This window comes from Phaseolus vulgaris, chromosome 11 (assembly GCF_051622355.1).
Source record: "Phaseolus vulgaris cultivar YP4 chromosome 11, ASM5162235v1, whole genome shotgun sequence".
NCBI lineage: Eukaryota > Viridiplantae > Streptophyta > Magnoliopsida > Fabales > Fabaceae > Phaseolus > Phaseolus vulgaris.
Genome location: NC_143508.1, coordinates 5,457,642 through 5,479,244, shown reverse-complemented (window position 1 = coordinate 5,479,244; position 21,603 = coordinate 5,457,642). Strand labels below are relative to the sequence as shown.

Sequence of the window (21,603 nt, the reverse complement as noted above, 5' to 3'; positions counted from 1 at the left end):
CTTCAGACTGACGTTATCGAAAGCAATCTGGTGTTGTATTCAGTTTGACAATGACAAAAAAGTTGCTTGTAATGCAAACGAGGTGCTTGATTTTACCTCCGGAATCAGCGAAAGAGCAGGCTTCCGTCCTAAAAGAAGAGATTGCAAGAGAGATTATCATATGCTCTGTCAAGCAGGTCACAATTTAGCCTTGTAACAATGTATCGACAAAAACCAGAAGTTACGTATAATCTTACATGACCCCTATGAAATGTTAGACTACTATTAACCATCACACTATATCATCAATTTCTGTCCGCCGCTCCAATATTACATTAACTCACGAGAAACTATCATATCACAGAATAGATAATCCAAAGAAACTAGCAAGACTATTGTTTTATAAATTTCACAGACTTCGTTTTTGCAACTCAATGGAGTAAATGTACTCTACATGTGTCTCTCTCACCCAGAAAGAAAAAAAATTAAAAAAGATAAAAAAAGAGAAAGGGGCAAAACAGAATTGGAGGGAAAAATACTATCTGCTACCAACGCTTTTCCCTCAAATGTCACACTAAGTGGAGCAGCAGCCTCTCTTTGTATTCCCAGATGCATCCCCAACATTGATGGAGGTACCTTGACCAGGAAGTGTGGTACCAACACCTGCTTCCTGAGCTGCGAGTGCCTTTTTGCTAACAATATGATAAATCTCTGTCAAAATGGTTTGGAATGCCTTCTCAATGTTGGTTGCCTCCAGTGCAGATGTCTCAAGAAACGACAGACCTTCCCTCTCCGCCAAGTTTTGACCATCGTCCTCGTAAACCGCTCTTAGATGGCTCAAATCAGATTTATTTCCAGCCATCATGATAACTATATTAGAATCCGCATGGTCCCTCAGCTCACGCAACCACCTTTGGACATTGTCAAAGGTTTGTCTCTTAGTTATGTCATATACAAGTAAAGCACCTACAGCTCCTCTATAATAAGCACTGGTAATGGCACGGTACCGCTCCTGACCTGCTGTGTCCCAGATCTGTGCTTTCACAGTCTTCCCCTCTACCTGTACACAAAGAAAAAGCCATTAGTAATGCAGCGATACAAACAAGACTTCATAATCAAGGTTTTCAAAAAAAACCTTCAGCAATCGTGATTAAGACAGCAAGATTGAGGTTTCATGAGTTTCCAAATGCAACGGGCATTGCAATAGTATTGCGTTTGTAATTTTCAGCAACATCAAAAGATCATGACAAAAATACAGTCTCGACTGCAATTTAAAACCTTGTTCATCCAATTGACAACCATCCATCCAATTAAGAAAACCTTCAAACATAAATAACCAGAAAAATTTCCACGACATTCACCATATAATAATATTAGTCCTAAGTTCAAAAATAATTTCTTCATCAATTTTTGACCAACAACTCTTTTATTATTATATTACATTAAATACAAATCAAAGTCCTCTTCCACTTGATCATAACACCGCAAGCTAAAATCATTCCTCCAAAACATTATATTCACAAGGGTTTTGAAAACACTCTGCCATTGCAATTTTGATCACAACATCAGGGTTTTTGTCCGCAAATTCATGAAACATCAAGATCACAGCAAAGCCGCGAGCGCAACTTAAAACCTTACTATTTATTTCCTCAGAAAAGGATCTAAGATATAAATAAGCTAATCAATCAATCCTTCAAAGCAAAGGTTAAAAAAACGACTATACTGGAATACATATATATATGCAAATAACTGGCAGAAATCCAAGAAGAAAGTAAAAAATAATAAGAAAAAAATCCAGAAATCCTAAAAGCATACAATCAATCAGGAAAAGCACACGTGTTCATTACGGAAAATCAGCAAAGGAAAAGGAAGCAGAACTACCTGAAGAGTCCTGGTGGCGAACTCGACTCCGATAGTGGATTTGGACTCCAAGCAGAACTCGTTTCGAGTGAACCTTGAAAGGATGTTGGATTTGCCAACACCTGAGTCTCCGATCAAAACGATCTTGAACAGATAGTCATACTCGTGGTCCACTCGATGCGTCATGGCTCCTCTCCCCTCCGATCTCTCAAACCTGCCAGATCCAACACCAAACACCAAAGATTATTCATCCAGATCCAAAACCTAACCGTTAGGAGAGCACAGAGGCGCGTGGCCACACGCGCACAAATACACGTTCTCCAAACGACGAAACGGATCTATCTACGAACTGAATCGGAAAGAAAAAGAACTCACCGCGAAACGGCGACGATTTGGTAAACGAAATGCGTTTAGTGAAGTGTGCTTAGTTGTTAACTAAGCGAAGTAGGAAACTTCAGAGAGGGAGAGAGAGGTGGCAAACCGGAGCGGTTCGGATAACCGGAGGAACCGCAGGGGATTTTGGTGGAGATGGAGAAGGAGAGTGGCCGAATTGGCCAACGCGAGAAAACAGAGATGTCTACAAGTGAGAAAGCAATGCCAACGCAAATAAATAAGTTCATTTTTTAAGGGAAAAAATAATAATAATAATATATGTATATATATATGTAAGGTTTAATTATTATTATTAAATTATAATATAATTTATGGAGTTGAAGAATGAGAGAAAGACAAAGTCCGTGTGATGAAGGTGTAGGGTGTGGCAGGCTGGCTGGTGGAGGGTGGAGTGTTCTGCGTTAAGGACAGGGTGTCCCTCTTTCTTCCTCTCCTCTCCTTCTTCATTCTTCTCTGCTCTTCCTTTCTTCTCCTCTTCTAACCAATCACAACCTTCTTAAATATACATAACTTTAATTTTAAATATAATTTTTAAATTTAATAGCATCATTGTTACTAGTAAAAATGCATGTTGTGTTGCATCTATTTATCTATATATATATATATATATATATATTCACTATATTATTTTACACAAGGTTTAATGATGATTTTCAAACAATTTACATTATCAAAGTATTTAAAGTAGATATACATAAACACGTACATATGTATACACTTGTACAGACATGGTATGTACTTTGTATATACTTGCTCACGCGTACGTACCTAACATATGCTCCTGTGTCAGTGTTTAAGCATTGCAAAAATGATATGTGCCTCTGTATGTTAAGTTTAAGGTCTGTAGACACGATAAAGTAGATAACTAAGTACATTATTTTTACTCCGAATTATATAATTTAAATATATGATTTTTTTTTAAATAAAAAGTAAATTTAATGTGAGGTTGAATAGATTAAAATAATCCTTTATTTCTGCCATAAAATTATTCTAAGTAGTAGTTGTCCACGAAAATTAAACTTCAAATTTTTTCTTATTTTTTAATGTCAACTTACATGGAGATATCTGTCATGACATGAGTGTATATAGTATTATAGTTTGTTGGTAGTATAAAATATTGATAAACTTATTCAATTGTTGAATAAATCAAACACAGTTTGTCAAAATATAAATTTATTGTTATTTACTCTACCACTGGACCAGACCAAATGATTCCAAAGCAGTTGTAGAAGAATGAAGGGATGAAAATGAGAGTTATTAAAGTTTCTATTTATTTATTTTTACGATAAGTGTTAATGCAGTGTTTGACCAGTGTCCAGTACCCGTAACAGAAAACCGGGCCTAGTCCATATCCATATAGTTAGTTGGATCGGTGGGCCCGAGGCTTAACGCACCGAAACGGTGACGCATTGATTTTGAAACGGAATCTAGAGTTTCAATTCGACTAACGTTGAGACTGTAATGCGGCAATGGAAACAGCTGGGAGAGGTGTTGGTGGCGGCTTCTATCACCAACACGCTATCCCACTCTCACGCTGCAACGCTCAATCTCCCACGCGCCGTCGCTCTCGGACTCACCCAACCCCTTATTCTCAAAATCCTTTCAAACCAGTCGATTCACCCTTCGCAAAAGCTTCGTTTCTTCGAATGGTCTCGCTCCCACCACAGCCCTTCCCCGGCCGCCTACTCCCTCGTCCTCCGCTCCCTCACCGGCGCCGGCTTCTTCTCCGACGTCCCCTCCCTCCTCCACTCCATAACGCAAGATGGCGTCGTTCTCGATCCCCACTCCCTCAACCTCCTACTCCACTCCTTCATTTTCTCCTCGAACTTCAATTTAGCTTTTCAATTACTAGATTACGTGCAGCACCTTCAGCTCGATGCCACCACAATCTACAACTGCCTCATCGCTGCTTTACTCACAAAAAACCAACTCTCTCTCGCGTTATCCATCTTCTTCAAGCTCCTCGACACGGTCGATTCGAAGTCCATCGCTTGCAACCAATTGTTGGTTGCTCTGAGAAAAGCAGATATGAGGGTGGAGTTTAAGCAAGTGTTTACAAAATTGAGGGAGAAGAAAGGGTTTTCGTTTGATACGTGGGGTTACAATGTGTGTATTCACGCGTTTGGTTGTTGGGGTGATTTGGCTTCTTGCTTCGCGCTTTTCAAGGAGATGAAAGACGATGGTAAGGGGTTGGTTTCCCCTGATTTGTGCACCTACAACAGTCTCATCACTGCGCTTTGCAGGCTTGGCAAGGTGGATGATGCGCTTGTTGTGTGGGAGGAGCTCAATGCCTCAGTTCACCAACCTGATCGCTTCACCTACACAAACCTAATTCATGCCTGTTGCGGAACTTTTAGGATGGGTGATGCTACAAGGGTTTTTAACCACATGCAGAGCCATGGGTTCCGTCCGGATACGCTTGTTTATAATTCTCTGCTGGATGGACATTTTAAGGCGACCAAGGTTGTTGAAGCCTGCCAGCTGTTTGAGAAAATGGTTCAAGAAGGGGTGAGACCTTCTTGCTGGACTTATAATATTCTCATTCATGGGTTGCTTAGGAATGGCAGGGCGGAAGCTGCTTATACTATGTTTTGTGATCTCAAGAAGAAGGGCCAATTTGTGGATGGGATTACTTACAGCATTGTTGTGTTGCAGCTTTGTAAGGAGGGTCAACTGGAGGAGGCGCTGCAATTGGTGGAAGAAATGGAAAGTAGAGGTTTTACTGTTGACCTTGTCACCATAACATCGCTGCTGATTAGCATTCATAGGCACGGTCGCTGGGATTGGACGGACCGGCTTATGAAGTATATCAGGGAAGGTGATTTGGTAGTTTCCGTTTTAAAGTGGAAAGCTGGAATGGAAGCTTCTATGAAGAACCCTCCTGGCAAGAAAAAGGATTGCTCACCTATGTTCCCTTCCAAAGGAGATTTTAGTGACATCGTGAGCTTCATGACCCGTGCCCAGGATACCACCAACATTAATGACGGCGAGGAAACTTCTTGCGATGGGATTGACGAGTGGTCATCATCGCCGCACATGGATAAATTGGCCAATCAAATGTGCTCCACTGGCTATTCTTCCCAGCTGTTTACTCCTTCTCGTGGTCAAAGAGTCCAAGAAAAAGGACCGGATTCTTTTGATGTTGATATGGTGAATACTTTCTTGTCTATATTTTTGGCCAAGGGAAAGTTGAGCTTGGCTTGCAAATTGTTTGAGATTTTCAGTGATGCAGGTGTGAGTCCTGTGAGTTATTCTTATAATTCTATCATGAGTTCCTTTGTCAAAAAGGGCTATTTCACTGAGGCTTGGGCTGTTCTGACTGAAATGGGAGAAAAAATTTGTCCTGCTGATATAGCCACATACAATATGATAATTCAAGGTTTAGGAAAGATGGGACGAGCTGATCTAGCTAGTGCTGTTCTTGATACGCTACTGAAGCAGGGAGGTTATCTTGACATAGTTATGTATAACACTCTCATCAATGCTCTGGGAAAGGCAGGCCGAATCAAAGAGGTGAATAAGCTCTTTGAGCAAATGAGGAGTAGTGGGATAAATCCTGATGTTGTCACTTACAATACATTGATTGAAGTTCACAGTAAGGCTGGGTTATTGAAGGATGCTTATAAGTTCTTGAAAATGATGCTGGATGCTGGATGCACCCCTAACCATGTTACAGATACTACTTTAGATTATCTAGGGAGGGAAATTGATAAATTGAGATTCCAAAGGGCATCGATTTTGAGTGAAAAAGATGATCCTTCTTGAGAAGGCACAGTTGTAACTTAAGTGCTGGAGATGGGATGAAATTCTGGCAGTATATGAAATTGGAATTTGTAATTTAGTGTTTGCATTATCTAATTGTGCTGTGATCTGTAAATGTTCCTGTGATCACTGGTGGTGTACTTCACGATCAATTTTGCTGTATTGTCTTGGCTCCTTAGCTGGCAAATATCTTATGTTTTAGACCCAAGTAACCAAAATTTGATGTCCTTGTAACAGTTTCGTTCTGATTCAATGTTTTAAAACGCTTTATACTTGAAAGTATTTTCTTTAAGATAGTGCATTGTCATGGTTTAGGCCTGAACTCCATACCTGGTAGGTCACCAGCCGATCTAGAAGAAGAGATTTATATGAGCCTTTTAAGATCATTTAATAGGCAAATCCTTATAATATTTCTAAGGCGTTTAAACCATTTTAATTAACTAAACATACAAATCATGATAAAGCAAACATTAGGTTAAAAAAAGCGGTGACAAAGAAAAGAGGTTAAGACACTAAATATTCTGGCTTAGGGTCTCCATATTCCTTAGCTACAACTTTTAGCGTCTATTATGGGACAGGAAAATCAATTTTGCTCTATATTCATAAATGTGAGCAACAAGAAAGACAATGACACAAGAGAAGGAGGAGTCACAAAGGATGCAGGAAGAGCTCAAAAGGTAAAATGAAGTGGCAAAAAAATGCCAAATGAATCAATTCAAGTGCAAGAATCCAATTTCGAAGAAGGAATGAGGAGTCTCAACATACATAGAGTGTTGGGAGATCGGTAGTTCGATGGATGTTATTTTCTAGAAAGCTTTCGTGGGACTCGATGTTCCAATGGATTCGTTGATACCGTTTGATGAAATTTTTGTGGGTTTTCTAACAAGTAGGTTCAAAAGTTTATCGTTCAATGTTATCTGTATTTTTATTAATGTTATAGTAGATTATGATACTACTCGTCACATAGCGTGAGATATTTGAAGTTTGTGAGACCAAACACTTTAAGTATACAAATATTTGAATATTATGATAAAAGCTTCCCATATAAATATTATTATGAAATCTTACCGTATGAAGATTTAAATAATACCATCAAAGTTTATCATACAAATATTTGAAGATTATGATGAAAGTTTGTTATATAAAAATTATTATGAAAGTTTGTCATATGAATATTTAAAGAATATGATGAAAATTCACCATATAAAATATTTGAATATTTTGATGAAAATTGCCAGACAAATATTTGAATATTATGATAAAAACTTATTATATAAATATTACTAGATTATGATGAAAATTTGTTAGATAACACAAATATTATAATGAAAGTTCATATGTGATGATAGTTCGTCACATGAATATTTTAAAAAATGATGATATGAAAGTTCGTCGTACACTTGAAGTTTATAAACAAAGACTATGATGACAATCCGTCATCTTCTCAGACATTATATCAATAGATTGTGATAAAACTCGTCATAAAAATGAAACATTTGAAGTTTTTAGTGGTATGATGAGGAAAAAGTTAATCATATATGACAATAAAAATTATGGTTCTTACAACATTTTTTAAGAGCTAACATAAGATATTTATATCGAAATGACACACTTAAGTCCATCTAACTGTTGGAACCCTTTAGATAACACAAAAGATATCAAAACAGAGTGTTGCAAAAATCAAACAAAAGTTGTGGAAGTTCCACAATGAACGTGTCATGTTCCAATTCAGATCTAAGGGGAGGGTTTTGCAAACCCGAAAAACAAATGGAAGTTGGACAATTTTTCTTTGCAGTTTCAAGTTATATGTGTATGTTCCATTTTTACTTTAAAACTCATTATATTATTTAGTCAACAAATTGAAAATAACCAACTCATTAATTATTTTAATTTAATAACTATTACATAAAGCTTTTGAAAAAAAATTACAATAAGTAACAATAAATAAGAGAAAAAGGCAATTTAATTGACAAAGCATGTCAAACAACAAAAATAACATAATTTTCTTACTTTATCTAGCATAAATTGAGTGTTGAACAATATTGGATTATAATGTCAACACATTTCAATCACCGCTAAAAATAACTTAAATGTAAACTTGATGGAAGGAAAGATATGAAAGATAAGAGACTAATTTTGTACCTCTCATACTTGTAGTGTTAAGTCTTAGAAAAAACATGAAGTAAAAGTGTTGAAAGTTTGGGTACACAAAGATAAGAATACAAGATTTTGACAAGACATATGTTTATTACAATTTTGCAGCAAAAGCATAAATATGACAAGAACAACTATATTACCCTGCAAATTCAAATAAGAAACAATTATTAAAAAACAAATGATCTAGTGATTGTTGACTTGTAACATTGGCCAAGAAAAAAAGTAGACCTTTGAAAGTGTTTGACCTTGACTTTTATTTATAATCATTGTAAAGCATAAGGATACTAGGAATTGTTTTCTTTGAAACTTGAAAGGCGATCCTAAATCTGAAGGAATCAAATCCATTCTATGAATGAATATTTTATGACCAATGTTTTTGCCTGTAATCACTGTACCACCAATAACATTCTTCCCCAACTCATTAACTTGTAATCTTCTGCCATTACATAGTCCATTAACTTGATCAATATTCTTAAAAGCATTGTTGGGACACCAATTTTGAGTTTTAGGCAATGTTTTGGAAGCCTGAGCATCTAATATCATTTAAAAACTCCGATGTAAACCACTCAGCTTAAATATCTTCATGTTCATCAGATTGGCAAGGTATGTCTAAATTTAAGTAAGTAACTTATTCTCTAGGCATTAAACATATGATAAATTTATTGACTTGATCTGCACATTCATTTGTTGGATAAAATATTGCCCCATCATAAAAAAAGTTAGCATTGCTCATATTATCCAAGAATTTATGATTCACAAATTCAACTAAGCTAAGTAAAAGTGAATCATTATATTGAACTAAGTGATGTTTGGATATTTCAATTATACATTTCACTCATTTCATTTAAATTCATATTTCCATTATAGATTTTTAGAATCCAATAAGCAAATTCTTTTGATATTCGCAACACTTTCAACTAATTTCTGACTTGATAACTAATTCCTGACTTGATAATCTCAGTTTAAAATTTTTGCAGTAAAGAGAAATTTTTAATCCCCTAAAATTGTTCTAATATTTTTCTTTTTATATGTAAAATATGAATTCAAAACTACAAACGTGAAGAATATAGGAGGTTACATTGACCATAAGAAGAATAACACTGCTACGTATGGACTGTGATTTGAGACACTTATCCCTTGCAACTTTGCTTTCAAGACAAAAGTAAAGGTTCATCTCTTTATTTAATTGTTTGAACATTGTTTCTTTTAATACAGTTTTGAGAAGAAAGCAAGTTAACTGGGTTTGGTTCCAAACGTAAGCTTATACGCCACTCTCAACACACACAGTAACGCATTTGTTAAATGGTTGCTTGCAAGCAATACAACACACACAATCCCTGAAACCGCATCAGCGGTTATATGCGAAGAAAAATATAATGTTATCTTTCTTAGGTTTCGTTTCATCACCGGGAATGTCCAACGTGTCTCGCCGGAAAATGACGACCACCAGAATTCACATCATGGCCTTAGACGGCATCGTCAACGTCAATTCTCTCTTCACCTTAGCCCTCTTCCTCGGCATCACCACCACCAGCACCACCAACACCCTCATCGACGCCGACGACACAGACTGCGCCGCCGGAACCTCCATTTCCGAAGGCCTCATCGCGTTCCACGTGTACTCCTTCAGCTCCTTCCTCTTTTCAAGCCTCATCGCCTTGGCTCTCAAAAACGTGATCAACTTCAGCAAGGACGTCGACGATGGTGACGTGTTGGCCGCCGCCAACAACAACAACAGCTGGGTCCACAGCGTTGCGAAAATTAACACGGTGGTTTTGAGGTTGGGGACTCTGGTTTCGGCTTTTGGGTCGGTTTTTGGATGCGGGTTTTTGGTGGTGGCTCTTGTGGATTTGGTGCAGATCAAATTGGGAACCATTGCTTGTGGGAGTCCTCATACTTTCGCTGCGGTGACTCCCTTGCTCGTTCTTGTTCCCTCTGCGCTTCTTATCTATGTTTTTCTCGTCCTCTTTGCCTTCACTCGTTAAACCAATAAAAAAAATATCCATGATTCAACCATGTTCAAGGTGTCAAACTGAATGATCTTATCATTAAGGATTCAAAGATCATTCATGGAAATGCTCATGAAATCAACAGATCGGATTCGAACTAATTGTTTGCTACCAATTGTTTGCATCATTCCATCTTTTTGCATATACCAAATATGATATATATATATATATATATATATATTTTAATATTATCATTTGTGTCTTCCTGTGTTTGCTTGAGAGGGAGGAACAACGAGAACTGATATTAAAATTGCTTTTCAGTAGACAACACGTTACCAGGACTTTTACATTACTACTTCTTTCTCATTCCCATCTTGCCAGAAAAAAAGTACTTTCTCTGACTAATTGTGTTTGGTTTTGCCAACTATTTTTTTTTACCTAAAATTGCATTTTTCAAAGATAAACTATAATAAATACACAAATGTATTATTTAATAACACTGAAACTGGAATGCCTGGGTCAAACCAATTAGGAGGTGTTTTAAAGCATTTATGTATTTTAGATTTTGTTACTTATTTTTATAATCATAATAAAAATTTATACAATAAATTTGAGTTTTAAAAAATTATTGTATTTATACTTTTTTAAAATTGTGTTAGAACCGTGTTAGAATTTTAAGAAATTCAATTAATATTTATTGAATTGAACACTTAACCGACAAGTATTCTATGAATATCGTACGAGTATTGACATCGATACGTGTATCCGACACGGACACGATATTTAAGAAAAGTGTCTGAGCCTTATACCAAAAGAAAACACTAATTTAATAATATAATAATATATTATAATTAAAAATTAAAAAAAATTGTAATTTTGAGTTTTGAAATTAGATATTTTCTTTAGTTACTGTGAAAATATCATCGGCCATTTCCCTTTGGAGTTACAAAACATAGCTTCCTCACCAAAAAGAACACAGCTTTGGTTTTCGTAATAGAGCCCGTAATGAAGGTGAAGTGAGGGTTATGTGTGTTGGTATTTGAGTGGCAGTGCAGTGTGTGATGGCTGGTCGTTCCTTCTCAAAAGTTTGGAAAATCTGTGATTTTGGTTCTTTATTAGTGCCACACTTCACCAGAACCACCAAACTTATCAAACACGCTTCACCTCCATTGTCCTTCCTTCAATCTAATTCATTCAAAACGCCCTCGTTTTGGAGGCTATACCACGACGGAAGGCCCAGAGGCCCCCTTTGGAAGGGAAAGAAGCTCATTGGCAAAGAAGCGCTCTTTGTTGTATTGGGCTTGAAGAGGTTTAAGGATGACCAGGATAAGCTTCAAAAGTTCATCAAATCTCACGTTCTCAGACTCCTCAAGATGGACATGATCGCCGTTCTCACTGAACTTGAGCGTCAAGAACAAGTTTCTCTCGCTCTCATGGTATTCACTCTTCTAATTCTTTTTCATTTTTAATTCTTATGTTATTTACCCACCACCTGTTTGTCATAATGCTTCTTATTTCTGTAATTATGTTGCCACAAATTACTGTTTTTTTTCTATTTCAAATCACCATAAATTAACTAAATTTGTATAATAAAGTACCTAATTGTAAGGACCTCGTTAAAAAATCCCAAAAAAGTTTAGGACATACTGATGTATTAAACCTTCCTATTATATTATAGCTGTGCGCTGCTTATTGTACGGAGGTTACGAGTAATTAACTGAATGAATTTTCAGATGTTTAAGGTTATGCAAAAGCAAGATTGGTACAAACCTGATACATACCTCTATAAGGACTTAATCATTGCATTGGCAAGGTCCAAAAAAATGGAAGAAGTATCGTACTTGTGGGAAAGCATGCGAAAGGAAAATCTGTTCCCTGATTCTCAGACTTTTACTGAAGTCATAAGGGGCTTCTTGAACTATGGATCTCCTGCGGATGCGATGAATGTATATGAGGACATGAAGAATTCTCCGGATCCACCTGACGAGTTGCCATTCAGAATTTTGTTGAAAGGACTCCTGCCACATCCTCTTTTGAGAAACAAAGTGAAACAAGATTTTGAGGAGATTTTTCCTGATTCAAGTATCTATGATCCACCACAAGAGATATTTGGCGCCCGCTGAGGTTTGAACCCCCTTTACTCTGTCATCCCAAGAGTTCGATAATTTTCTTTCAAATAAAAATGGTGTTTCGTTGTGTGTGCTCATGAACTGAGTTATGTGCAAAAAGTACAATGTTAACGAGTTTAATGTGAAAGAATTACTAGTTCTTGAATATACCCGGTATGCACGTGGGACCGTGGATCAATAGGTTCTATGTTGGTATGATCGGATAATAAGCTTTTCCATCAAATAGATGATGAGAAGATTGTCGAGTTTGATAGCACCAATCTGGCTTATTGAATTAAAACTGTACGGAGAAAGTCGACAATGAAGAATGAGTGGATTTTAACTTAGCATGATGTCATTAGAAATTAGAAATATGACAATGCCAACAAATTCCACTTATCGACATGCTATCACGATTGCTACTTTGGTTGTTTAGACTATGTTACTAAGTACCATCTATTCATCTTTAAGGATCAAATTTATTTTGTTTAAGATAAAAAAAAGGCTTCAATCATTAGTCTTTTACTTAGTTTTAAGAGTTACTGAATAATTTTTGCACGCTTTTCATCTTCCCCTAGCATAGTAGTAATTCCCCAAGTCAAATTCCAAGGTAGTATTGCTTATAAAAAATCTTATCACCTCTATTAATATCTCGCAGGCCCCAGGTGTATATTCCTGAAGAGCTGGATCATCAAATTACAGATGTTGTAGGAATTAAGGATTGAGGCTGCTCTCATTTTCAAGATTTGTTCGCATTTTGTGGTTTTGGGATGGTTAGTTGACTGAGAGTTTACACCATTTACAGTCCTTGCTTAATGGAGATAAACTTTTGTTTTTGAAACTTTTACTCAGTTTGAAATATTCCAATGCTCTTTGTTCAGTTTCATCATCCCTGTCGCCAATGTACAAATTGTTACCTATTGTTCAGAAGCAAGTAAAATATGAAACCTATGATCACATTTTTTCCACCTTTGAGCGCAAGAAGATGGTATAAATTGATAATCTAACAACTCACTGGGAAAATTAGGCTTGCTTCAAGCGCAATTATGCTTCACAAAAACAATGCTTGCACTTCCAACTCTGCTTGCATTATCAACTCTGTCTGCACTTGCACTTCCATTGCAAACACAGCAGGAAACAATTTCAGTCTATTATCATAGTATTGAAAAGAACTTTCATATATGTCATATATGCAACATGAATTTTCAATGACACAAACAATTTCCATTGTCAAAGTATCCCAACTCACTTTTATAAATTCAAAGTCACCCACAATTGACTGTTACTTTTTTCAGATTATATTGGATGCAATAAATACTCAGATAACTTGTAGGTTATCGTGAAGTTATTTGAACTTTTTTTTTGTTTTTTCATACATATAATATAATACGTGACTTTCTATTTAAATAATTTAAGAATTTCATAAGCCACATAAAATTATTAATTTTCTTTTCCTTGTTTCATTACATATGCATTTTACATACTTCTACAAATATATAAAAAATAATGCGTTGAAAATATTTGTGTGTGTGAGTGTGAGAATATTTTAAAGTAAATAAATATTTGATTGAGATTAAAGTATTTAACCGGAAGAAAAAAAATACTTTCTAGTAAAAATAAAAATATTAATACTGGAGTGCAAACTTAATTAGATTATACATTCATAAATATCTGGTTTTACTTAGTATAAACTTTAGGAAGAAGCTATTCATAATATAGTACTTAAAAGTATAAAAATGTCAAATAAATTGTGATATTGAAAATCAGGAAAGAATATTACATAAGATTTATCAGGTGAGATTATAAGAAACAATAATTTTAACCGTGAGCATATTTGATTTTGCATACAATTTAATTAGAATGCTGATTAATACAAATATTGTTTTGATCTTGTCATCTACTTGTAGATTATTATGTATGATAATTTTATTTACTTTTCTAATTATTATGATTGTTATTTCTATGATAAATTCTAATTTTTTTATCATATAAAAATGATAAACTAACAATTTGTAACAGATTGAACTCTTTAAAATATTACCTGCGATTATATATACACAAAGAAAAAAAAATGTTTGTTTAATATTCGGATAAAAGTTAATTACAATAATTAATACATACGTTTTTAGAGCAAGACATGTTCACATTATTTTAAATCACTTAAAATAAATACTAAATAAGTTTTAAAATTAATAAATATATATAAAATAAAATTTAGTTTATTTTTTAACCTCTATTCTTGATGTATACTATAAAAAATTATTAATAGTTTTTGTTTGTGGTAGAAATGAAAATAACTTAAAATTGATTCATAACAATGCTTAAATATTATATTATACTTTTCTTGTTATTAAAACATTATGCGAAACATTTATTCCTAATCCAAATAATTAATTATGTTATAATTATTGTTTTGATTGTGACTTGATTTTAGCATCTACTCTAAGAAGACAAACATTGCAGCTATACTTAATAACATGTATGGATAGTACTGAGATTAGACAAAAAAAAATCTCTTTCTCCTAAACTTGCATTAAAGAATTTAGTGTATCTACAGCCCTCTAACAGAACAGGAAGTTTATTTGCTTAAAAGAAATAAGAGAATTTTCCATCAAACATCAGTCATTTGTTAAGGAACAACATTACATTATTTTTTCCTTATTATGTTTCTTGGCAGTTGTTATTTGATCCATGTTTTTTTATATAAAAATCCATCCTTCTGATATCTCAATCAAACTAACACACTTCACCAATCATGTGAAGTGACATGAAAACAAAATATATTAAAATAGGAAAACGTATTGATCCATGTAATGCTTTCAAACCCCTTAGTTCACCCGAAAACAAACAAATGTGGTTGAATTATGTGGTAAGAACAGAATCAATAACTTTTTTTAAATTGATTAACAAAAGTAGGGGTGAATGTGTAGTTAAAGAAAGCCCATAGTAAAAATCACCATAAACACATCATTGTGACGCAACGTAGACAGCAAGAATCAAATAGAATATCAAACATTTCACACCACCACATCCATTTGCACTTGTAAAGTTCAGTACACATCCAACACAAAGCTTATTTATAAGCACAGTTTTGGCCATAACCAAGCACTTAAAAGAGACTGCTAACACTAAACATTATGCCTGACAAATCCTTAATCTTCAAGTGTGTTCACAATCCCAACTACACATGTGGAACGGAGGGAAACACAGTCTGGAGCAACCGATTGCAAGACCAACCAAATTCAGTAGCATATCAGATGGTAGAAGGGGTAGTGTCTTTCACAACCGTTACAGGGCAACTTGCATTTAAGGTGACATAATTTGTCACACTCCCCAGCAATACCCTACGATCAACCAATTTTGAAAAACAGCATCATTAAATTATCACTGTTATGTTCATCAATACAACTTATAAATTTGTTAGTATGTTTGTTTTCTCTTTTATATGTCTGGGAATCCATTCTTTCAATGGAAAGATAAATGAGAATGTTTTATATTTAATTTGAGAAAGTCGTATACTATTTGTAGTTAAAGACAAAAAATAGATCCTCCCTCTTTCTTTTCATCAAATAACTCCCTCTAGAACATTAGGTGTCGACAAATCTAATGAAGCCCCTCATTTTTGGAGTTGACTCAAGACTACCACAAGAGCCAAATCCTGAGTCAAGATGCAGTTCTTTGGGAGCTTTTAGTGTTTATATCCCATTTCATGTCAGAAATTAATGTAATAAAGATTTAAACTATTAAATCATTATTGTAATCATATTTTGATGCATGCAGTTGCAGTTATCTCTAAACTAGAGGGAAAAAGAAAAAGAAAAAGAAAGACCTCTGTATGGCACCCAAGCCTCTGCTACCCATGACCAAAGAGTGAAGCTTCAAATCCCCAACAGCTTCACAAATTTTCTCTCTTGCATCCCCCCAGTACAGCTTTGCCACCACATCCACCTGTTTTCAAGGAAAGTTCAAACAACCTCAACAATCAACATATGACTAAAGCAACCCTAACAAAATCAAATGAAAACCTAAGAACTCAATCGAACAACACACGACTAGGTAGTACACTAGCAGAGTAATTAGTTAGTAAAGTCAAAAAGTAAAAACCTGTTTCTGCTTAGAAGCAGTGTCAAGCAGATCCAACACCTCGGCATCAGAATCCACCTCATAATGATGCATCACCTCCTTCTCACGAAACTCTGACAACGGAATCAGAGCTTCACCCACACCACACCACATCATAATCAGAATTCAAAGATCAAAATTCTACAAAAATATTTGGATTTATGGTAAGGGTAGCATAAAAAAGGAGCTTACGTGATCCAGTGGTGGACCAGAGAAGATTTCGGGATTCACTGCCTTGGGTGTGCTTGATGTGGACGATCAAGAGTGTGTCGCCTTTGCGGAGAAGATTATCAATTGCCCATTTGAGAGCAATCTTGCTTCCTTTGGAGAAATCCAAGGCCACCCCAATTCTCCTTTCACTGCTCATCGTTTCACCAAATTCTGGTGTTTTGATTAATTCACTGTTCACCTTTAAGCTTTGGAAATGTTTGGTCAAGCTTCACAGTTGGAAGAACAGTCCAATTTATGAACGTTTATTCTTGTCGGTCACACGTGGGAAGTCAAAACATGTGTTCCGTCTATGAACATATAAATGTTTTGTTTTTATATAATTAAAATGAAACTTGTAATAAACAAATATTTTACATGAGTAGATTATATAAATAATTTAATTTTAATAAAAACTCTTTTATCATTGATAGATTTTAAAAATATTATCGGTTAAATTTAGAAATAGAAATAAAATTGTAAATTAAAACACATAAACAATTAAAAAGATATAATAAAATGAGATGATCATGAGAGAATTTTTTTGCTCGTTGCAAGATCAATGATGAAAATAAACCAGCAAACAAAATTGAGATGATACAAAATATACTTAATTGAGAAAATTTAAAGTTTTTTTTTCTATGTTTTATATTATAATTTATAGTATAAGTATTTATTGTTTTATGAAATATTAAATCATGATCAGTGTTAACAAGTGGTGGTAATGATTATTTTGTTTTTAAAAAAATATTATATTCTTTCTTGACTGACAATAGTTTTCTTTTGGAACAACTGGAAAAACTCAAATTTACATTATTATTTTTATAAATTAATTGAAAATATTCCTTTCTAAAGGTTTTCGAACACAATAAATAATTATTTTAAGATTTATTCTTAACATTTTTTCATCTTTTACACGAGATTATTTTTTTTTTTAATGTTTAGTTTGCAAATTTCAAACAAATAAAAACTAAAAATTTAAGGAAAAAAGTATTGAATTAGGTTGTACTTTTAGCTACTTAAAAACTAACTTTAATTAATGCGTATAATTATAAGTCTAATTAATGAGAGTGAAAAACTATTTTGTTAATTTTTTTTAAATTTAATTAAATTTTAAAATTCTTTTTAGAAAATCCTTCTCCCTATGAAAATAGCAATGGAAAAAAGGGCTTACGATTTTTTGGGGAAAAATTAGTTCAAAAGCTAATTTTTTTGGGTTTAGTGTTTAGTAGATTAATTGATAAATTAGTTAGCAAATATAAGATAATGTAAAAAAAATATAGTAATAAATAAAATTTTGATGTTTTCTTTTTTTTCCTTTGGGCCGTCTTATTTGATCTTTGGGCTCTGCTCTTTTTCTCTCTTCTTTTTTTTATACATTGTTTTGCATATGAAAGTAGGACTGTTTCTTCCTGCACCTCCATATCTTCTTTTCTCACTTTCATATATTTTCAAATTTCCAAAAATATTACTGTATATTATTTTGAATTACTTTGAATTACGTAATTTAAAAGTTATTTTTTAAATTTGTAATTAGTTTTCAGATTACATAATTCAAAAAACTTTTTTCATATACATGATTACGAAAATAACAGTAAAAGATAGAAAGTGCAGGAAGAAAGCGTAAAGTAGATAAGTATCAAAAACGTGTAAAAGGTTCATTCAATAAAAGTCTGAATATTTAGTTTTTCTCTCTCTTTCTCTTCTTTTTACTGTTCATCCTATTCTACCATTTGCCTTTGCACTCATGCCCAAAATTAATGTAGAACGTTAAAATAAAATTTATTTTTTAAATAAAATATATTATTGTGTATTATAAATTTTAGATTCTTTCTGTAGGTAAAATATTTTTGTGGTGTAATTATATATCAAGATAACCAGTTATTCTAATATGTGTAAAAACAATAAATAACTTTAATAAAATATATATTTTAAAAATTTAAGTTATTTTATTGAAACTAATTTTAATTTTAAATATAAAGTTTGACATATATTATTATAAATATATTTTTATAAAATAATATTATTTTTAATTCTTTTTAGATGTACTTGTTATTTTATAAAATGGGTTAGAGTGTTTCTTCCAGCACCCTACACTTTTAATTCATTGTTTTGGGTAATTTCAAAATAGTGGTGTCTTGTAATCAAAATATATTTTTGGAATAGGAAACGTGGAAGATAAAATATTCATTATGAAATATATTTTTTTAGAACACATTTTTCTACTTCAGAATGATAAATTCGAAAAATTCAAAATTCATAAAATGTGAAGGTTGCAAGAAGAAACACCCATGGGTTAGTTCATAAACTTATGATTTAGCCCAATCCATTTACATTGTTAAATGTTCTAACAATTTAAAAGGTTTTTTTTTTTTCTAAAATAGTGAAATTTGATTTCATATATTTAAAAATGAGTAAATAGTTTTTTTATATTTTAGAATTGGATAAATCATACATGAGAATTACGATTCAATTTTAAAGAAATCGCTAACCTCATTCAGGATTTTTGAAATTTATAAAGAACATGTATATCGCAGATACAAGTTCTAAGTGTTGAGCGGATAACATTTTTGAAGAAATGCATCCGATTTTAATTGGTAGATAATAATAAGATTGAAATCGTATATATTAAAAAGGATCTTTTCAAAATTCTAACTAAACTCGTAATTGTCACGTATAATTTAGTTATATCATATTGTACTGAACTCTTATTTAGTATGGTGATTTTTTTAAAAGAAAACATTTTAATTTTTTTAAATGATGGAATAATTTAAAAAATATTTAGTTGTGTTATTTTGATTGAAAAGAATCTATGAAAAATAATTATGGTGAAAAAATCATAAATATGAGACCTTTTGATAAATTATAAACCTTTTAAGTGGAAACTTAAAACTGATAATGTTGAGTAGTAAACTCTGAAATTGTAGCTTGTAATCTTGAAGGGTAAGCATGTATATATTAATGCTACATTAATTCTTTTTGAAAATAACAATATGACATGTCACCCGACAATCAATCTCAATATTTTTAAGGTTGTCATCATCATGTGGGGTCTTCTTCAAATCTTCTTCAATCTAGAGAATAATCTTTTTTCAATCGGCCACTCATCAATCACAAAAAATATTCAGCTTTATGGAGTAGCACCACATCAAAAATATTCAATTTTATGGACTACCACCACAATATGTCTGCCCAATTTCCTATCAACAAGTGCCATCAACTTATACCAATTTTCCATCGCAGGAAAATATTTTTTCTCTTGGTCAATCACAGATGTTTGGTACTTCAACAACGACACCACCCTCTGCATTTCGTTCAATTCCTAACATACATTGTAATCGACCAACAATGCCTTCATACGGGTATGAAATTCTATGTGTGGACAATGAAAGGGAAAATAATGAGGACGGTAGCTCACCTCCGTCGAGACAACTAAAAAGGCCCTCGTGTGGGACATGATCTTACAGATAGTTCGTTTGTCTTTAGGTTAAAACAATTATAAAAATTTGTTCAAATTAAATTAAGTTGTCATCTTTGTGTGTTTCACTTAATGTCAGACTTCACTTAATATATGCGCACACACATAACACACACACACATGCACCCACAGACCCACGGACACACCCACACATGCATACATGCACACACGCACACACAACACATACATACACATGCCACACACAGACAACGAAGAAGGCACTTGTGTGGGACATGATCTCATATATAGTTCGTTCATCTTTAGATTAAAACTATTATGTAAATTGTTCAAATTAATTTAAGTTGTCATGTTTGTGTGTTTTCACTTAATGTCAGACTTCACTTAATACATGCGCACACACACACACACCAGGAATATTCAACTTTTTGGAGTACCACCACATAAAAAATATTCAAGTTTATGGAGTATCACCACAATATTTCGCTCAATTTCCCTACCAACAAGTGTCATCAACTTACACAAATTTTCCATCATAGGGAAGTATTTTTTCTCCGGGTCAATCATAGATGCTTGGTACTTCAACAACGATACCATCCTCCACATTTCGTCTAGTTTGCAATCGATCCACAATGCCTTCATACGGGTCTGATATTCCATGTGAGGACAACGAAGGGGAAAATAATGAAGACGATAGCTCACCTTTGTCAAGACAACAAAGAAGGCCCTCGCGTGGGACATGATCTCATAGATAATTTGTTCGTCTTTAGGTTAAAACAATTATGTAAATTGTTCAAGTTAAATTAAGTTGTCATGTTTGTGTGCTTCACTTAATGTCAAACTTCACTCAATACATGCGCACACACACACCTACTGCTCCACACACCCACACCCACACATGCACACATACACCCACATGCCACACACCACACAGACAACAAATAAGGCATTTGTGTGGGACATGATCTCATAAATAGTTCATTCATCTCTAAGTTAAAACAATTATGTAAATTATTTAAATTAAATTAAGTTGTCATGTTTGTATGTTCATTTAATGTTAGACTTCACTTAATACACGCGCACACACACACAACACCCCCTCACACCCATGCACCCACACCCCCTACCCCCACCCCTCCCACACACATACACGCACGCGTCACACACACACCATAAACACACAAAAAAAACCTTTATGTGAAATATGATCTCATAAATAGTTCCTTCATCTTTAAATTAAAACAATTATATAAATCGTTCAATTTAAATTAAATTATCTTTAATGTAAAACTTCACTTGATACATACACACAACTCACACACGTGCATCCAGAATAATATACATGCACACACAACCCACACACGCCCTTCACCCACCCCACACACATACACGACCAGTCGACAATAATACACCTGTTGTCAACTAAATGGGAATTTAGATGTTAAATTAAATTAAGGGAGTTTAGCAGCACTAAAATACAAGCTTTTTCTTCTTTGCGATTACTTAGAATTTCGCCGTGCTTTAAGTGGCTAATTTTGTGACCTTAGACTTAAACCTTCTGTTTAGTACCAAATATTCCATTAGGCCTAAGATCAAAATTACACAATAGTACCATATCCCATCCACATAA

The 21,603-nt window shown here is 33.8% G+C and overlaps 5 protein-coding genes across 6 annotated transcripts; 3 read left to right on the top strand and 2 right to left on the bottom strand.

The window, feature by feature from the left end:
- Positions 1-349: 349 nt before the first annotated feature.
- On the bottom strand, positions 350-2,705 carry LOC137831253 (ras-related protein Rab11C). Its single transcript, XM_068638853.2, has 3 exons — positions 2,215-2,705; positions 1,861-2,053; positions 350-1,039 (listed from the first exon to the last, which is right to left on the bottom strand). Exons 2-3 carry the CDS (start codon positions 2,023-2,025, stop codon positions 554-556), a joined length of 651 nt encoding a protein of 216 aa, XP_068494954.2. The 5' UTR covers positions 2,026-2,053; positions 2,215-2,705; the 3' UTR covers positions 350-553.
- A 749-nt stretch (positions 2,706-3,454) lies between these two features.
- LOC137823938 (Tetratricopeptide repeat (TPR)-like superfamily protein) lies at positions 3,455-6,273 on the top strand. Of its 2 annotated transcripts, XM_068629305.2 has the most exons (2): positions 3,606-4,740; positions 4,888-6,273. In XM_068629305.2, exons 1-2 carry the CDS (start codon positions 3,694-3,696, stop codon positions 5,995-5,997), a joined length of 2,157 nt encoding a protein of 718 aa, XP_068485406.2. In that variant the 5' UTR covers positions 3,606-3,693; the 3' UTR covers positions 5,998-6,273. The 2 variants fall into 2 exon arrangements, with proteins under 2 accessions (XP_068485399.2, XP_068485406.2); XM_068629298.2 differs by having other exon boundaries at positions 3,455-6,273.
- A 3,105-nt stretch (positions 6,274-9,378) lies between these two features.
- LOC137831724 (uncharacterized) lies at positions 9,379-10,290 on the top strand. Its single transcript, XM_068639517.2, has one exon. The coding sequence runs from the start codon at positions 9,528-9,530 to the stop codon at positions 10,134-10,136; it is 609 nt and encodes a 202-aa protein (XP_068495618.2). The 5' UTR covers positions 9,379-9,527; the 3' UTR covers positions 10,137-10,290.
- A 723-nt stretch (positions 10,291-11,013) lies between these two features.
- Positions 11,014-13,176, top strand: LOC137831715 (Pentatricopeptide repeat (PPR) superfamily protein). The gene is made up of 3 exons (XM_068639505.2): positions 11,014-11,536; positions 11,834-12,224; positions 12,867-13,176. Exons 1-2 carry the CDS (start codon positions 11,162-11,164, stop codon positions 12,221-12,223), a joined length of 765 nt encoding a protein of 254 aa, XP_068495606.2. The 5' UTR covers positions 11,014-11,161; the 3' UTR covers position 12,224; positions 12,867-13,176.
- A 2,033-nt stretch (positions 13,177-15,209) lies between these two features.
- LOC137831706 (universal stress protein PHOS34) lies at positions 15,210-16,764 on the bottom strand. Its single transcript, XM_068639493.2, has 4 exons — positions 16,523-16,764; positions 16,313-16,422; positions 16,038-16,156; positions 15,210-15,552 (listed from the first exon to the last, which is right to left on the bottom strand). Exons 1-4 carry the CDS (start codon positions 16,695-16,697, stop codon positions 15,462-15,464), a joined length of 495 nt encoding a protein of 164 aa, XP_068495594.2. The 5' UTR covers positions 16,698-16,764; the 3' UTR covers positions 15,210-15,461.
- Between the last annotated feature and the right edge of the window lie 4,839 nt (positions 16,765-21,603).

What these genes read in the sequence shown, in the direction of transcription:
- LOC137831253 (XM_068638853.2), bottom strand. Translation starts at nt 2,025, where the DNA reads ATGACGCATCGAGTGGACCACGAGTATGACTATCTGTTCAAGATCGTT. An exon ending in TCGCCACCAGGACTCTTCAG is followed by an intron (nt 1,040 to 1,860) that starts GTAGTTCTGCTT and finishes CTTTGTGTACAG; the next exon opens with GTAGAGGGGAAGACTGTGAA.
- LOC137823938 (XM_068629298.2), top strand. Translation starts at nt 3,694, where the DNA reads ATGCGGCAATGGAAACAGCTGGGAGAGGTGTTGGTGGCGGCTTCTATC.
- LOC137831724 (XM_068639517.2), top strand. Translation starts at nt 9,528, where the DNA reads ATGTTATCTTTCTTAGGTTTCGTTTCATCACCGGGAATGTCCAACGTG.
- LOC137831715 (XM_068639505.2), top strand. Translation starts at nt 11,162, where the DNA reads ATGGCTGGTCGTTCCTTCTCAAAAGTTTGGAAAATCTGTGATTTTGGT. An exon ending in AAGTTTCTCTCGCTCTCATG is followed by an intron (nt 11,537 to 11,833) that starts GTATTCACTCTT and finishes ATGAATTTTCAG; the next exon opens with ATGTTTAAGGTTATGCAAAA.
- LOC137831706 (XM_068639493.2), bottom strand. Translation starts at nt 16,697, where the DNA reads ATGAGCAGTGAAAGGAGAATTGGGGTGGCCTTGGATTTCTCCAAAGGA. An exon ending in CTGGTCCACCACTGGATCAC is followed by an intron (nt 16,423 to 16,522) that starts GTAAGCTCCTTT and finishes GTGTGGGTGAAG; the next exon opens with CTCTGATTCCGTTGTCAGAG. An exon ending in GGCTTGGGTGCCATACAGAG is followed by an intron (nt 15,553 to 16,037) that starts GTCTTTCTTTTT and finishes GGTTGATCGTAG; the next exon opens with GGTATTGCTGGGGAGTGTGA.